Source organism: Pristis pectinata, chromosome 30 (assembly GCF_009764475.1).
Source record: "Pristis pectinata isolate sPriPec2 chromosome 30, sPriPec2.1.pri, whole genome shotgun sequence".
Lineage (NCBI taxonomy): Eukaryota > Metazoa > Chordata > Chondrichthyes > Rhinopristiformes > Pristidae > Pristis > Pristis pectinata.
Window position 1 is genome coordinate 9,227,194 of NC_067434.1, and position 18,377 is coordinate 9,245,570.

The 18,377-nt window shown below is 36.9% G+C and overlaps 1 protein-coding gene across 1 annotated transcript in view; it reads left to right on the plus strand.

Moving 5' to 3' along the window:
• The window catches only part of LOC127584734 (AP2-associated protein kinase 1-like), a 63,651-nt gene that overhangs the window by 20,587 nt on the left and 24,687 nt on the right, over window positions 1-18,377 (plus strand). The window contains exons 2-11 of the mRNA XM_052041647.1: window positions 172-290; window positions 6,595-6,703; window positions 10,416-10,558; window positions 10,645-10,766; window positions 13,382-13,463; window positions 13,587-13,719; window positions 13,815-13,918; window positions 15,347-15,426; window positions 15,602-15,810; window positions 17,951-18,132. Coding sequence (XP_051897607.1) covers window positions 172-290; window positions 6,595-6,703; window positions 10,416-10,558; window positions 10,645-10,766; window positions 13,382-13,463; window positions 13,587-13,719; window positions 13,815-13,918; window positions 15,347-15,426; window positions 15,602-15,810; window positions 17,951-18,132 — 1,283 coding nt within the window. The remainder of the gene's footprint in view (window positions 1-171; window positions 291-6,594; window positions 6,704-10,415; window positions 10,559-10,644; window positions 10,767-13,381; window positions 13,464-13,586; window positions 13,720-13,814; window positions 13,919-15,346; window positions 15,427-15,601; window positions 15,811-17,950; window positions 18,133-18,377) is intronic.

The window sequence follows — 18,377 nt, forward strand, 5'->3', positions numbered from 1 at the left end:
TTTCCTTGATATAGTACTTAAATCAGTGTGTTGAATCTGGGACAATAAATTGAAGCACGGCACAAACATCCAAGTGAAAGAGATTCCTGATCGAATATAGTAAAACTGAAAAATGCCATGTATCTGCAAAATAAAAACACTGAAGTTAATTTTTGTATTTTTTTTGTTTAGGTGGATTTGCTGTGGTGTTTTTAGCCAAGACTCCCAGTGGTGTAAGATGTGCTCTGAAGCGAATGTATGTAAACAGTGAACATGACCTCCAAGTTTGTAAGCAGGAAATAGCCATTATGGTAAGGAAAATATTATATAGTTTAGACTAAAATAACAACCTAGCTTGTTCCAGTTTTTTTTGCTTTGCATTTTGATGCAGATGCTACAAGTTGCAGCACTGAGACTTTGTATGAAATTTTCTGTCAATTCCAATACAGAAACAAATTCATTAGGATTCTTTGGTTGTTGTTAAAATATCTTTGCATGAAAAAAATAGTTGACTTATTGAAGCATTTGATATTTAACAACTGAACTGATTCTCGTGGGCTCTAATTGTCTACTGCAAATGAATGATAAGCATATATTGCATCTTGTCACAGATGTCCCAAAGTGCAGAAAGAAGGCAACAATTTGTGCAAATGTAGATGATAAGAAAGCAAAGGAACAGCAATCTGCCAAATATCTTCTAATGAATTTAAATGAAAATATCACCTACACCTCCAGAAAGGAGGACAAAATTATTTGTCAAGGTTAGGCTGAAGATTAAAATAAGGAGACAAATAATTGGTGAAAATTTAACAAAAGCAAACTTAATTGAAACAAGGATATATTTGGTGGAAAAAGATGGATTTGTACAGTTTTTCCCCCTCATTGCCTTTTTCACTGAGGAGGAAAGGGAAAAATCCTGTCCTCGGTTAAAACTCTGAAGTGACATTGAGTACAACAATAAGGTAAAATTTGAACATAGTTTTGGTGAAAGTGAAAAATGGCTACCATGTGATGAACTGATTCTGATCTATAAGTTATAACTCTACTTGTAAATCCTTCAATTACGTGATTTAAGCTAGTCTCTGAAGAGGTTTTACTGGGTTCACCTTGATGAAAGATACCAATATTACGCCAGTCCCTCATCTACCTGGCTTAATCTGCCCGTCATCCTTTACCCCTCCTCAGTCCATCAATCACCCGTTGGTCCCTGTCTCATTACTCCCTCTTTCTTTGTACTGACTACCTTCTCTCTGTCCTGATGCAGGGTTTCGACCCAAAACATTGACATTTCCTTCCTTTCCACCGCAGCCCCACACACCACCACCCCCCCCCCCCCCCAAACAGATGCTGTGTGACCAGCTGAGTTCCTTCAGCAGTTTGCTTTTTGCTCCAGATTCCAGCCTCTGCACTCCTTGTGTCTGCCAATATTAGTTAACCTGGTTTTCAGCTGGCTGAGGGTAAATAGAAAATTTGGCATTTGCTGTTTTTTTTAAAGAACGTCTTAAAGCTTTTCAGTATTTTATGCATGTCTGTATTCAATAATACAAAACTATGTTGTTGTGTTTTGTCACATTTTTATCAAGTTTCTTGATATTCTGTAGTACTAAGTTTCAGGACTGGTAATACCTTGAAGGATATATGTGTAGCTAAATGCAAAGTGGATAACTACAAAACTGTTATCATACCATCACAAATCTCTTGCTGACTTGCATGTGAATTTTTAGAACATTCCATTTTTAGCTCTAACTTTGAAAATGGAAATGAACAAACTTGCATATCCAAATTCAGCTCTTTAATGTAATCTAGTAATTACATTGCTGACTTCTTTCCTCCACGCTGCCAGTGTGGGGATGTAGCTTCGCTCTGTGTTCACCCTTCACAGCTACAGCAAGTGTATGTAAAGCAACACAATATGGGAAGCTATAGAAAATGAACATTCCTGACGTGGAGAAATCAGCTTACGAGCAGTTCTCAGGAATGGAACCTTGTGTCCTCCAAGCACTTCCTGTGTATACATTATTGAGACTACATGTCCATTAATCATTATCAAATTTTCCATGGTGTTTATATTCTCATTGTAGAATGGCACTGTATATTACTAACATTATCACAATTTATTCCAACTAGGTTCTATGCTGCTCCCTCCTATTGCCCATCCTTGTGCTTCTCTAGCAGCAATACTAGATTGTTACGAGTAATGGATACTGTCTAAATTTCCCTGTGGACAAATTAGTATATATTACTGAGACTGATGGGTGGGGAAAGTTGCAGCAAAAGATGAATGAGGGGCGTTCTTTGAACTCGATCCAGAAGAACTAAATCTCTCCTCAAAAATCACAGATTAAACAAATCAGTTTAGTCTGAATTACCTCCAGAAATCCATTTGATGTGTTGGATCAGAGCTTCCTACCTTGACTTGTTTTATGAACTCAAGTATACTAGTCCCTTGTGCATCAGAGATTTTTAACTGGTCCTGAGCAGTCAAATGGAGTATTAAAGTGCTTTGATTATTACAGTGGGTCTGAATAATTACTGACACCCTTTTCATAAAGGACTGATTTACAGGGAGCCTGCATGACATTCCCAGTTTTGTCTCGGTGTTGATTGTATTTCACATTGTCCCTTCTGCTTTTCAACTTAATGTTAAGTGAAAGCCCAGTGGTCCAGAGTTTCTGGAAAAAGTGGTGAGTTAATGGTAACAGTGAACTAATTGCATTTGCACATTTTTTTCGTGTAGATGATTGTGCCTTGCTCTCTAGTCTTGTTGTAGACTCTTTTTCTTGACCAGTAGCCTACACTGCTGACCTTGAAAATAATGGTGTTACTGAATATAATATGATAAAAATACTGTCCTATTTACAATGTTTATGGGAGGAATGAAACCATGGTCCATCAAAGCTGACATTAAATGTGGTCTACTAAAGCCTAAAATGAACATTAACTACAACCACCTTGATAATGTTTATTTGGGTAAAGGGATTAAAAAGCATACTCATTTCAAATGGGTAAGATTTTTTAAACTGGTGTACAAGCTCTTATTTTTAAATTCTGTTACTTAAATTTAGAAACTCTAAAACCATTTAAAATTTTTTGTGGCAAGGAGAGATGAGGAGAATTTTCTTAAAGGATATAAAATCACTAAGATTTTGGTTTTAAAATTGTTTTGTTCAAACGCTATCTCTGCAGAAACAAACCATAGTCAACCTTTTGACATGTGCTATAAATGCTGTTAGTAATATAATGCCTTTTGAAGGAATATATGCATATAGTTGAAGATCTGGCCAGTTTCATATATGATGTTCTTTTAACTGCGTAGTTTTCATGGTCATTAACAAAATCCAGTAAGATGTGTTTGGTTCAAATGTGAACAAATTAGAGAGGAAATTAAATAATTCTAGTACCCATTGAGACTGCAGTTATTGCTGCAAAGCAGTTGCAGTAATAACATTTATTCCACTGTTAAGATCCAGATTTGAAAGAACAAGATAGTTTATTTAAACTGCAGATAATGTCACTCATTGACAAAAAGTTGAGAAAAGACATGGTAATTGTTATGTGCTACAGTAGGAGCTTGTCAGTGACACAGTCCATTTCTGGAAATAGCCTGGAGAAACTGCTCAAAAACAAGTAGCTTCTGTCCTAGATAATACAGTGCCATAGCTATTTATAATGTGAATTTTTGTTTACCTTCAGTTTAAAACCTTAAGAGATCATTGTACAGGTCATTTCTTCACAGAGTTGGCACTTTACTTCAGGATGAAAAATGTCATAAAACAGTCGTATATGGCAAGATTACTTGCCCAAATCTTTCAGTAACTGATCACAGATAAATCTTCAATTTATTTAGAAAAGAAACTAAATAAGATTGGTTAAATCCAAATTAAACCATGCTTCAAAACTTGGTTCACTAGATTTTGGGTAATATAAACAATAGTACAGTATTGCCAACAAATAGGACAAACCTGCAACTGGTTTGGGAACCACACCCATTCCAATTTGCTAATTTGCGTTTCATACTTTGCCTGCCTTCATGCCGGCCACTTTCCTGATCACACCTCCATCAATGGTATGGCCTTTTAACTGGAAACTTCACAAGAGACTGTAATGATACGTGGCATAACCAAGTGGTAACTTCTCTGATTTTTATAAGTGCAGTTATATCTGACTGGACTTGATTGTTGAGTTTAGCTCATTGGAAAACTCAACTGAAAATTAGTACAAACAGAGAATATAGGAGGTCAGGAATTGAATGAAGAGCATATATGGACAAATATACAAAATCAAAAGATACATTAGCTAAAGGAGGAAGCAATGATGTCTTCATGCATGTATTGTTAACAAATTGCCTTTTTTATAAGTCTATACTGAAAAGGCTTTGACCAGCCTTCTCATTTGTATTTTATGTAAGTTTATTGCCAATGGGGTGATTGGAATTTTTTTAATATTTATAGTGTGCTTGGGGAAATTTGTGCTTAATAATTGTGAACAAAAAAAACAACTGGTCTGAAATGTGAACAATACCTATCTAATTATTTTGGAGGAAGGAAATCGACATGTTTGCTATGCTCATGACACATGAAACCAATATTCTGTGTAGCAGGTTTGATAGCCTCACATTGGACTGCAATTTTTTTTAAGCCTAAGCAAAGCAGTTTCAGATCAGCAAGCCTACCGTGCCAAACAAAAATTAAACACTTCAGGTCACAAATTTTCTGTAGAAATTAATCCTTCTGATCCATGAAAGTTTCAAACCAGCAGTATATTAATACATTTTATTTGCATTATAGTTGGTGTATCATCTGATTTGCATGAGTAATACTTTTTGAATGCATACGAATAAATGAGTATGCAGTAAACTGTCACTCAACTCCTTAACCAAACTCCTCTCCAAACACTTAGACCCAGGACTCAACACCTACCTTTGCAACTGGATCCTTGATTTCTTGACCAACAGATTGCAGTCAGGAAGGATAGGCAGAAATACCTCTGCCACGTTCATCCTCAATGCTGGTGCCTCACAAGGCTATGTCCTTAGCCCTCTACTTTGCTCCCTATACACTCATGACTGTATGGCCAGATTCTGCTCTAACTCCATCAACAAGTTTACAGGTGACTTCACCATAGTGGGATCTAAAATATCAATGAGCTGGAGTAAAGGAAAGAGAGAGAGAGTCTCTTGGCATGGTGTTGGGACAACAACCTTTTCCTCAGTGTTAGCAAAACAAAAGAGTCAGGAAGCTGGGTGGAGTACATGTCCCCATATGTATCAATGGTGCTGAGGTGGAGATGTTTCCTAGGTGTAAACATCACCAATAGCTTGTCCTGGTCCAGCAATGTAGATGCTATAGCCAGGAAAGCACACCAGTGCCTCTACTTCCTCAGAAGGCTAAGGAAACTTGGCATGTCCCCGTTGACCCTTGCCGATCTTTATAGATGCATGGCTGAAAGCATCCTATCCAGATGCATTACAGCTTTGTATGGCAACTGCTCTGCCCAAGACCGCAAGACACAGCTCAGGCTATCATGAAAACCAGCCTCCCCTCTATGGTTTCTGTCTATACTTCTTGCTGCCTTGGAAAAGCAGCCAGCATAATCAAAGACCCTGGACGTTCTCTTCTCACCCCACCCCCCACCCCCACAGGTCCATCGGGCAGACGATACAAAAGTTTGAAAACGTGCATGACCAGGATCAAGAACAGCTTCTATCCTGCTGTTATAAGACTCTTGTACCTCTTATATGTTAAAGGTGAACTCTTGACCCCTCAATCTACTTCACAATGACCCTTGCACCTTATTGTCTACCTGCACTGCACTTTCTCTGTAACTATAACACTGTCTTCTGCATTCTGTTACTGCTTTTCCCATGTACTACCTTAATGTACTTGTGTCTTGGAATGATATGTGCGGATGGCTTGTTTAAAACTAAGTATTTCACTAAGTATCTTGGTACATGAGCAATAATGTACCAATTCCATTTCCAAATCCAATTGTTGTAGTGCATATTATTATCTAACAGACCTTTCAGATCTGACAGCTACCATAAAACAGAGATCCTAGTTGTGATGGCATCAGTAGTTTTTCCACTGTCTCAGTACATGTGACAATAATAATCCGATTCCAAAAGGAAGCAGACTGTGGTGCCACTGCTTGCATTAAGTCTGGTGATACTTTACAAATAAGATGGCAGAGGGTTTTATTCTTCAGTTGTAAGATCCAGTCGTGTGATTCAGTTTTGTCGAAGGATCACTTTCTACTTAATAAAAAGACAGGGAAATTGTGTTTTGGTTGAGTTTGAATGAGAATTTCAAATGTTTTCTTGGATCAGGTGGGGAAATCCAGTTTAAAATACGGAATTGAAATAATGCTTGAAATGTCAAGCATTGAAGAGATGGAATAAAGTTTCAGGAGCAGACTGTTGATTTGAGATTTCTTTTCCATATGTAAATATGTATACTGAGTTTGTTTGCCTTTTGTGTTTACTGCTTAAAAAAATGGCTTTTTTGGGCAGTTGCAATATTTTGATTTACATGATGGAATGCATTATTTAAAACTAGTGTTGAATGATCTTTTTCTACTGTTGCTGAAAGTACTTTGCATTTCCTTTTTTTCAAACAGAAAGATCTCTCTGGGCATAAAAATATTGTTAACTACCTTGACTCCAGTGTTACCTCGATGAATGTTAGTGATGTATGGGAGGTCCTTATTCTAATGGAATACTGCAGAGGTTTGTTAATTTTACCTAATTTTTATGTACAAGCATGCATAGCAATGTATGGAAGCAATATGATAGTGACAATTTCTACTGATTATTTTGTTGATAGTTTAACATACAGCATTTTTAATATTCTATAAACAATGATTAGTAAATATCAATTTGGAATGTGTCATTCAGATAAACAAATTCAAAATTTTGGTCATTATTTTCTCCCCCCCATGTCTTGATTATAATTGCAGTCACCATGAAGATTTGTAATATTAGGTATTCTGCAATAATGATTAAGAAACTTCCTTTGTGTGTTTGAGCATCTTTTATTTGATATTATTGGAAGCCTTTGCCATCTCAACATTGGGATTAGTATAAATATTCTTTAAAGAATTGTATCTGAAGATGAGGCCAACAGAATCTTTGCCTGCGGTTCCAAGCATGGAATAATCTTGTGAAGGATTGCCTAAAAATATTGGACCGTTTGTGCCAATGTACTCCCTGTGATCGCATGGGTTTCTTGACGTATTCAAAATATGTGCGCATTGGTAGGTTATTTGGCCACTGTCAATTGCCCCTAGCGTGTAGGTGATTGTAGAATCTTGGGGGTGGGGAAGAGGGGTGGTTGATTGGAATGCGAGGAGAATTAAATGGGATTAGTGTAGGATTGTAATGGATGGTGGGCCAAAGGACCTGTTTCAGTGCTGTATCATTTCGACTCTTAACAAACACTTTTGCATCTGTTATGAAGCATTTGCACCGTTTTCTACCGAAGTCTACCCGTTGGGAAATTGGAACAATTACTTGCATTTGTGATTCACCCTAATATAGGTTTCATTTCCACAATATATTTTGTGAATGTGGTAATTAATGACCAAAAGTAAATCTGAATTGAATTTCAACCTTTAAATAGCTCACAAAATGGGGAATACGTCATTCGTCAAAATGAACTCTGTGTGAATTTGCATATTTAAAAAAAAATGACCCCAGTGCCTCCAGCTTTCTAATGTTTGTGAACTAGTGACTGCAGCTCACACCCTCAATGTATCAAGCTGATGAGTCCACTGATTGCAGGGGCTTTGGGGCCATTTGTGGCCATTGTGCGCAATTAGGCTTGTTCAATTGTCAGCAGTCTCCCTCGCTATCATGAAGTGATCTCATTTAGCAAGACCCTCCTCCCATGGATCAGCATATGGATGATGCAGCACCTATCTGTCTGGAAAGCAGCTTAAGTCAGTAAAACACCTGGGTCAGTTTGCATCATCACCCTTAAAGGGCAACAAACCATGATAATCAATATCTCAAAGCAAATATGTCCCAATTCTGAGAGTTTTGTTTTGACTTTTAGTTTGGTATTTGAGCCAAATGGAGCATCCGCCAAGTGCACCAAAAATGCCTGAAGTTCAATTGCTAGGGAAATCACTCGGCATGCATCTGGACATTTTACCACCTGAATAATATTTCTGTTTTTAATCTTAGAAGACAGCACAGGAAATTGCAGGAGAAATAATATCCTGTATCACTGTAGAAATTTGTAGCGCACAAGGATGCTGAAGACCCATGTCCATTCCCTTATATTCCATTAGTGAATATTGTGGAATCTTATGTCCATTTTAGTATACATGAAGTGAAATCTAAAACATCTGGTACAAAAGCTAGTTTTCTTGGATCTTTTGTCAAAGGATTTGCATTAAATGTGTAGTGTTTGAGGATGAAAATGACCCTTGAATAGCCTACCTCTGCAAACATCAGACTGTCTTTAGGGGTGATCACAACCTCCACTGTCTTGGGCACTCCCTCAGGTTGATCCTTGCATATTGTTTTGTTCTTTTATAAAATTCTGTCACTCCTTTACCTCCTTTACACTGAACCATTTAATTACTTGGTGTTGGTTGATAGTTAATCTCGTGGTTGCCGAATGTAGGACTACTAGGTGATAATTAACCTTGCCCGATATTGTCCAATTCTACACTCCCTCCTGTGTTGTTCATGGTACTTTATCAAATTGTAGGTAAACTAACCAGTTAATGATTTGATTTTTGTTCTAGAAACTTCACAGTTCAAAATGTATTAATTAAAGTAATTTACCCGTTTTCACATTTGTTTTGCATGTTGGGAAACAATGTTAGTATAACTTTAGCATCTGTTATTTCTCCCATCTGTAAATTATATGAGATACAGATGTATCCATGTTATTTTAATATTTGACTGCCGATTGGACATTAATAATCACCATACCAAAGAGATGAGCGGTGTGGCATGTTTGTACCATGATTGTGCCTTGAAAGTTTCCTTTGTGACAATGACCAAAGTTCAACAATGCTATTAAATTTGTTTACAAGGATGCTGCAGTTCGAGGGTGATCTTTTTCAACTTGTTTCTACTGACCTGGCAGTATTTGCCTGCTGATTCAATGATTTAACAAAGTGTTTTACATAGTTTGGATTGTACTTTGCTGTGCCTCATCACTTTCTACTGCACCTTTATCACCCATTGTTCATTCCAGTGTGTAATGTTTATGATTTGTCTTTATTAAATTGTATTTGCCATTAAAATATCAATTGAACAGACTTCATCAAATACTTTTGAATCAGATATGTTTCGACTGTAGTGGAGTTTAACTTCACCTGTGAATTTGACTTCTTGTTTCTAAATCCAAGTAATTCTTAAACTAGAAACCAACTGTGATTTATAAATCACATTACTTAGCTCCTTTTTTGTTTCTACAATCATTATTTATTAACATATTGTTACTTTCTTTCCTAAAACCTGTTCCTTATCAGTCTAAATATAGTAAAATAGTTATTGAACCAATAATTCAAGGTCTGAATAAATCACGTGTAGTTATTCAAATCCAGTACATCAGCCAGGTCATTTAAATCTGGAATCTACAGCCAGTAAAAGTTGCCATACACTCTGAAAGCTACCAAGATGCCAATACAAGTAATAGTGCATTCCCATGAAAGTTTGACGATAAATTTACACAGCTTTTCATTTAATTAGCCTTTTAGGCAATACATTTATTGAAACATTTTAGAGTTGAAGTGCATCACATCGTTTGGCTTTTTTTTGTAAAAGAAATTGATTAATAATTATGTTCACTTTTTCTGGCCTTATTGGCTATTGTTTATACCTTTTGTTAATCCAATGCACACTTATTCCTGCTCTGTTTCATTATTTTACTAAATGTTATTGCTATATTTATCTCCTTGAAAAAATGTAACAGTATTTGCTTCTAACTTAATCTCTCCAATACTGCACAATTCCTTCATGGTTATTTTTGGCATTTAACAAATGTCATCAATACACCGTCTAGGACTCTGGGATGGATAGCATTTACATTAAGGAATTTACTCGTATCTAAACTAGGCTAGAACATTTTCTTCTTGTAGAAGCATAGACATTTGTATGGATTATTTTGGTTGGTGCAGAATATTTCATAACCAGGGAATAATTAATAATTATTTTCTGCTTATTTCATCCACATGTAATATCTTCTGTTACTGGTGTAGTACTGAGAGAAGTTTTTGCTGTTCTGTTTTAGCACAAACTTGAGTTTCCAATACTACTTACCCCTCCTAAAAACAAAACTCTTTAAAAGCTTGAAACGGCAATGTTGACTGAAGCTGAGGTGCAAAGACCTTAAACTATAGAGGGCAGTACTTTCATGGTTGAGTTTTAGTAGGTAAATCAAAAGTGCGTTTTTAATACATTAGATTTGTATGTTCTCCAGGTGGTCAGGTTGTTAATTTGATGAACCAACGGTTGCATTCTGGCTTTAGTGAAGCTGAAGTGCTGCAAATATTCTGTGACACTTGTGAAGCAGTGGCCAGGCTACATCAATGCAAACCTGCAATTATTCATAGAGATCTTAAGGTGAGAATTACTCAAAACATCAAACCAAAACTTCTCGCACATGAATGCATTGTTGTGTATTCAGTCCACTTTCTGTTCTATGCTAGGTTGAAAACCTTTTACTTCACAATAGTGGAAACTATGTCCTCTGTGATTTTGGAAGTGCTACAAACAGATTTGTATGTCCTCAGATTGAAAGGGTTGATGTAGTTGAGGAGGAAATAAAAAAGTAAGTTTTAATTAAAATCCTATATCTGTTGGCTTGAAAAAGCTTTAGAGTTAAATGGCATTAGAATTTGCAAGAAGTTATGGTAGTGGCTGTCTGCTGATCTGGTTGTGACTTCTATACTGCATGCTAGTTTTCAGATTTTTTTAAAGCAAAAATCTCTACAATTTTTTCCATTTGTTTTATGTTTTTATTTGGTTTCCACAAATATCAGTAAATATTTCAGAAATCTGTTAACTTTAAGAAGAAATTTGGTGGTGAAGTATCATTTTTAAACAAGCTTGATTTGTACTCTCAATTTAGTTGTTCCCCCTTTGGATTAAAATGCAGATATTCTGCCATATGCTTTGGGGAAAATTCATGTGATCTGCATACTTTATTGTAGCTCTCTTAAAGCTTGAGATGCAGACTAGAATGTGGTGGACAACTAATTTAGTTTAATTAATGTTTAGTGATTGCATTAACCTTTAGCCCTAACCATGTCTGCTAAAACCATTCAGTATTTCAGGATCAACCTGGAATCTCCACCATGAACTGCCATTTTAACTATCTACTGCCAACCAGGTCGATATTCCATTGCTATTTGTGGGAGCTTGCTATGCACATATCGGATGCCTGGTTATGTACATTATACCAGTGACCATTCTTTAAAAATATATTGGCTTTGGAGCACTTTTAGATGCCTCTTTTTTTTCTTTGAAAAGAAAAGAAAATGGAAGGTGCAGTGTAAATGCATACATTTGTTCCTCCACCCCTGACTCCAAGTGCCAGGAGGTCATGTGCAACTTTGTCTTTAAGCTGGAGACCATCAGATCAGCTACCTCTTCCATTTCTCTCCCCTGCGCAACAGGACAAACATCTCAGGTTTCCTTATGGACTCTTTTTTTTAAAAAAAAAACTTTTTCTCTGGTTTCTCTCTTATCATCTGGTGTGCTTGCTTCAAAATCACCATTTTGTTTGTGACCCAACTTGATGATCTTGCTAGATTTTTGACCACTTAACTTTCCTTCCTGGCCCCCATGTTAGCTGATGACTGTTTAATGGGTCTGTCTCGATGTACAGTTCTGTGCTATATTCGCAGGGCCCTTGGGAGCATTAATATACAGAGGGATCTTGGGGTGCAAGTCCATAGCTCCCTGAAAGTGGCAACAAATGTAGATAGGGCAGTAAAGAAAGTGTGTGGCATACTTCCCTTCATCGCTCGGGGCATTTTATAAAAGTAGGGAAGTCATTTTGCAGCTGTATAAAACTTTGCTTGGACCACATTTGGAGTATTGTGTGCAGTCTGGTTACTGCATTTATGGGATAGGTATGGAAGCTTTGGAGAGGGTGCAGAAGAGGTTCACAAGGATATTACCTGGATTAGAGAGCATTAGGAGAGATTGGTCAGACTTGGTGTTTCTTCTGGAGCGCTGGAGGCTGAGAAGTGACTTGATAGAAGTGTATAAAATTATGAGAGGCACATAATTGATAGCTGGTCTTTTTCCCAGGGTTGAAATGTCAAATACTAGATGGTCTCTGATCTCCTGTATTGGAGAAGCAGAACATTTCTTTAACTAAATATTTGAAAAACAATTGCCTATTAACTTTGGATCTTGTCAAAAACTGATTCCCAGCCGCTGTTTCCATCCTTCTCTCGGGCACTGGGATGAAACCATCCACTTGTAAGCTGCCTGTTCGGTTTAAATCATGAGCTGAGTTTGCAAGCACACAGTCCTCTCCATTACTTAGATGGCCTACTTCTAACTTTAATGATATTGCCACTTTGTCTTTTGCTTCTCTCTCGTTTGCTTCAGAAGCCCCTGTCCATGGCCTGTAACAGCTAGACACACAGATGCTTTCCTGGATGGCTTCCCACTGGGCAGCTCAGTGGTGTAACTAATTGATCTGCTCCAGCAAATGGGTTCAGTCCGGACCTTAGGTGCTGTCTGTGTGGAGTTTGCATAATGTCCCTGTGACTGCATGGGTTTCCTTCAGTTGGTCTGGTTTCCTCCCACATCCCAAACATGAGGGTTGGTAGATTAATTGGATACTGTAAATTGCCCCAGTGTGTAGATGAATGCTAAAATCTAGGGGAGTTGAAGGCATAATAAAATGGATCAATGTAGGATTAGTATAAAATGGTGCTTGATGGTTGGACTCAGTGGGCCAAAAGCCTGCTTATGTTTTGATGACTCTGACACTGACTCTGATAACTGTCTTGGCTCTGTTGTACACTGCTCCCTCAATCCTATAAACACAAAATACTAAGTTCCTCACTGACTTAAAATCCTCCAAGATTTCTGGCCTCTTGTATATCACTAATTTTTATGCCACCATGCAAATGCTGTGAGTCTCTGGACATCTCTGCGTCCCTTGGCTCTTAAGAAAAATCTGCTTAAAACCTATTTTTTGACAGGAAGGCACCTGAATTATTATTCTTTGGTCTGAAACTTGGTTTAATTATGATGGAGTGTCCTGGGACATTAAAGGTGTTATTTAAATGCAAGTTTTAAATAGACTTTTTTAAATGTATGTACAACCTGACGTATTGCAAAGCCGTACAAATATAAAAAAGGACTCTTGTTATAATAAGCAGCCTTCACTTTGCATAATTGTTCTCGTGCTCTAATTTTCAGATACACAACACTGTCATACAGAGCACCAGAAATGGTTAACCTTTACAGCGGAAAGTCTATTACAACTAAAGCTGACATATGGGTACGTGAGAGTTGATCTGTTTCTAAGCACACAAATAAGTGGACTGTATGTATTCCTTAATGCTCTTTATATCTCACACTTGATTACTCGGGGATTTATTTTACATTTCTATAATATCTTTAGGCACTTGGATGTTTACTTTACAAACTTTGCTTCTTCACTTTACCATTTGGAGAAAGCCAAGTAGCCATCTGTGATGGAAGTTTTACAATTCCAGATAATTCTAGGTACTCTGATGAAATACACAGTTTAATACGTAAGTAGTCAACTTATGTGAATTTAAAGTTTTCAGATTAATTATTTGTTTGTTTTCCTCATTTACATAAATGGATAAATGTTCTTTTCTTGTAGGATATATGCTTGAGGCTGACCCTGACAAGAGACCTAATATTTATCAGGTTTCTTTCTTTGCATTTAAGCTGTCAAAGAAAGTGTGTCCTGTTAAGAATGTCAATGTAAGTATGTTGTTGCTGAGTTTCATTACTAGCTTCAAAATAATTCTGTGTGGAACCCATTTTTGGCTATTTGAGTACGTGGTGCAAACTGATGAATGCAGATGATTTAAAAGTTTTAAGATTGTTTATGCAGAGTGTTCAAATTAAGTAATCAGTACTTGGATTCTTTTAATTTAGTCACATTCACTGGTAAATATTTTCAAAGCTGAAACAATCATACCATTTCTGCAGACCGATTACTGTGCTGTATAGACTGCTAATATAGCACTGCTACATGATAAAATTTGATGTGTCACTTTATATCCCACATTAAATGCCAATTTTTGTTATGCAATTGAATTTGACAATTGGAATGGCTTAAGTACCACCAGGTTCAAACACAACTTCTATCCTACTGTTTTAAGACCCTTGACCAGACTTGTATGATAAAGATGAACTCTTGATATCATGATCTACCTTGTCATGGCCCTTGCACTTGTCTACCTGCACTGTACTTTCTCTGTAACTGTAACCCTATATTTTGCATTCTGTTTATTTTCTTCCCTCTGTACTACCTCAATATACTTATATGTATTGGATGATTTGTCTGGATGACATGCAAACAAAAGCTTTTCACTGTATGTCAATACATGTGACAATAATAAACCAACTACCAAATTTGGAAAATCAGCTTTTGGCTTCAACCAAAAGTATTTTAAAGAATCTTAAAATTAGAATTGGCATTGATGAGGATGCCAAAATCATTATTTCTTATGTAATGATTGTGAATGGTAAGAATGCTTTAGGAGCAAGTTGATCACATTCTGATCAATCATGAGTGAAAATCTTCAATTCCTGACAGCAGTGAAGGGAATGGCCAAGAGGCTGCTTCCCATTGTGAGAGGACTTGTCAAAAAAATTGGAGAACTAAAACTTTTCCATCCCTTGATGTGTAGTTGTAAGGCAATGATCTTAATAACAATGTTTCAAAAACACAAAGTAATCAAGATGCCTCGTATTGGACCACAGTTGTTGAACAAAGGAGTGATTGTATAAGCTGATGAAAGATAAGTTCAGAAATGGTGCCAGGTTTGGGCAGGGGTGAGAGAAGGATATGGCAGGGGTATATGGAGTCATAAGCTTTATTAGGAGGGTGTTCTAACCAATTCTCATATGTCCTTCCTGTATTTTGTAATTTTAACCAAAACCCCTTATGCTTTTTATTTCACTCTGTTTTGACCAGAAATCTTTGTAGTGTGCCTTTTTGTTGCAGTAGTAAAGGTGGTTTGTTGGATATGCATTAAAACAGTAGAAAATATAAACTCTGAAATGTAATATTTTGATTAACCTTTCCATAATGAAAGTTTAGTTCTGAAGTTGACAATTTGTATTTTATCCATTTTACGTAATTTGAACATAAGCTCATTTATCATGTCCTCTTGTTTCCAGAATGTGCAGATTCCAGTGAAAATGCCAGTACCAGTAAAAGCTAGTGAAGTTGTTGTTAAAAAGTCTCAACCACGAGCAAGGTAAATTGGTATTCCAGAAATGTGTTCCTTTTGGGATTGATATAGCAAAATTAAATTGAAAACTAATTTCCTGTTGCTTTTTAAACTGTAGTCCAAAGTTTTATGTTTCAATTTTACGTAAAACAGCTTTTCTTTCCTTGCGTCTGTACATTATTTTCAAATGAACCTTTTTTAGGCTTACAGATCCAGTACCAACTACAGAAACCTCGATAGCACCTCGCCAGAGGCCTAAGGCAGGCCAGTCAACTCCAGCTTCGAGTGTTCTGACAATTCAGCCTGCTGTGACTCCAAGGAAGAGATCTGCCACACAGTTGGTTTCACAGCCAACAACCTCACAGGTGGTCTCGCAGCCAGTAACCGCACAGTTGGTTTCACAGCCAGCAGGTGTGTATTTGCACAGTTAATAAACTTTTTTTCCTAACAGCTTTTAACTGCTTGTTTGTATCTATTTCCTTCCTCATAGCTTCCTCATAGAAACTGGTCTATTTTGCAACATTTTTAATTGGTAGCATTGAGCCATCAATTTTAAAATAAGTCACTTGACGGAGCAGCGGTTGCAGATGCTTCCTCAAATTGTAGGTGAATTCTTGATATGTTGGTATCCTTATTCATTCAGCTGAAATGGTATCACGTGAAGAGTTTACATAAATTGCCTGAAGTACAGTTGTGACTTTAAGGGAAAATATTTTGAAAAAGTTAGATTTATGTTGCTTAATAAATTGTACAGCATAATCCATAGTCTCTGGGAAACAATATGCAGAGCCATTTGGTGATGTCAGCCTTCTGCTCCAGTGCACTACTGATTGGAATTTAGGACCAAGAAGGATGCTTATTGTACAGAATTGGACAGAAAAGCTTTGTACCCAACTGGCTACTGTAATGTTAATGATTTTCCAGTCCTCTGACTTGGCAATAATATCTTTTTAATTATCTCCACCAATCACCATTGAACTCCCAGAGCCATCTGCTAGGATCAACTGAGCAACTTTCATACATTTAAGGCCTAATGTTCAAAATGCAGATTGATTTAAGCTTACAAATTTAAGTCAACTTTTTGTTTTAAAATGTATGATACATTGCAGTAATTTATCTTGCCAATCTGAACTTGTGTAGAAGGCAGAAAACGGTATTCTAATAGCTTGCACAGCTCCAATGAAACTTCAGTAGCCCCTTTTATTTAGCTTGTTCCAGTTACTTCCCTTTTTCCAGATTATGTTCCTTGTATGTTAATACCTAAGAACTCTGAAGTAATCAGTTGCTGAAGTCACTGCCACGCATTCAATGGGGTCCAGCTTGAAGGAAATATGGCATGCAATTCTGTAATTCTAGTGATTTAACCCACAGTCCCTGGGAGTACAGGGTTAGTACATGGACTTTGCAAGTCATTCTGAAATGCAAGGGTTTCCATGCTTTAATTTTGTTTTCTTTTAAATATTCTGATTTCTTAAATGGGCTAGATTTTAGGATTATAGTCATTCTGCCGTTCCTTTAATGTATTGAACATGGATCTTAAATTTGGTGGGGGGGGGTGGTGGGTGGAGAGAGAGAGTTTCACAGTTTAATGGTGTAAAATCAGTAACAAAACAAAAACTGGAGGAGTTTAAATTGGGCCTCCAGTTTGATAGGGCAGCAAAATAGCATTGATACTTCTACCTTCTGTTCTACATATCCCTCCTCTAGGGAGGTCATTTGCAATTAACAAGCCTTTACCACTGTCTTTCAAAGGCTAGCATCACAGTTTGCATCAGAATCTCTCTTGGCCTCTACCCTATCACACACATTCACCTTGCTCTCTTAACCCTTCCTACTTCTCTAATTAAAAACATGCTTGTTCCTTGGCTTTGCCAAGTTCTGGTGAAAGATTATTGACTGGAATATTAACTTTCTTTTGGATGTTGCTTGACCTGAGTATTTCCAGTGTTTTTTTTTGTTTTTATTTAAAATTTTCAACGTGTAGTTTGTTGCTCCAATCTTTGGAATGCTGCTCTGTTGAAGACCACCAAAATTGCAGTATGTCAATGTATACTGTGCAAATAATTGCTATTATCAGCCATAATGGAGGACACTCTTGCGCCCGCTCTCGCACCCTAGATCTTCAACTAACATCTTTTTAATATTTCAATTTAAAGCTTTGGAGAAGAGGGAAGCCTTTGCAGGTAGCCTGATTTTTTTTTAAACCTGAACCTCAGATGCCATCATAACCTGGATAACCTCAGAGCAGTTACAACAATGAGATTCTAAATATTAATACAATATCTGCTGAATCAGGAAAAAACATTTGGTGTAAACTTGAGTAATACAATCAAATTGTATTTTATTTGATGTTTGTAAATCAATCCTGACTACTACAAAAATACAAAATAATTAAGGACCCACTTTACTGAATTTCAACGGGCTCTGTAGGTTTGTACAATACAATGTTCAAGTCACAGCTTTTGTGCTGAATGTGAATTTTTTTTACAATTAAAAATCTGCAGGAACAACCATCAGAATGTAAAACGTTTGAAATTTTTGGTTTACGCAGGAGCCACAGCTGCAAGTAATGGGCACATTGGTCAGTTACATGGTCAGCAAGCACAAATCCTGCCAGCACATCCTCAGCATCTGCAACCGAAACCACAGACACATCTCTTACTTCAACAGCATTGTCTGCTGCACCAACAACAAGCCTATTTCCAGCAGCAGCAAATGCTTCAGACAGCGCAGGTATGCTCACTTGCAATGTTGTTTTTCTTTCTATACAATCACCAAAAACAGACGGTGCACTGTTGATACCCATCAGCTTGAATTCTCTTCACTTAACTACAATTTATCAAACTTTCCAGAAAAAAATACGATAAACCCACTTTATTTCTTGCCAGATTTTGATCAAATTTAAACATAATAAATTTATTACACGAGTCCAGATGAAGGGTTTTGACTAGAAACGTAAACTGTCCATTTCCCTCCAT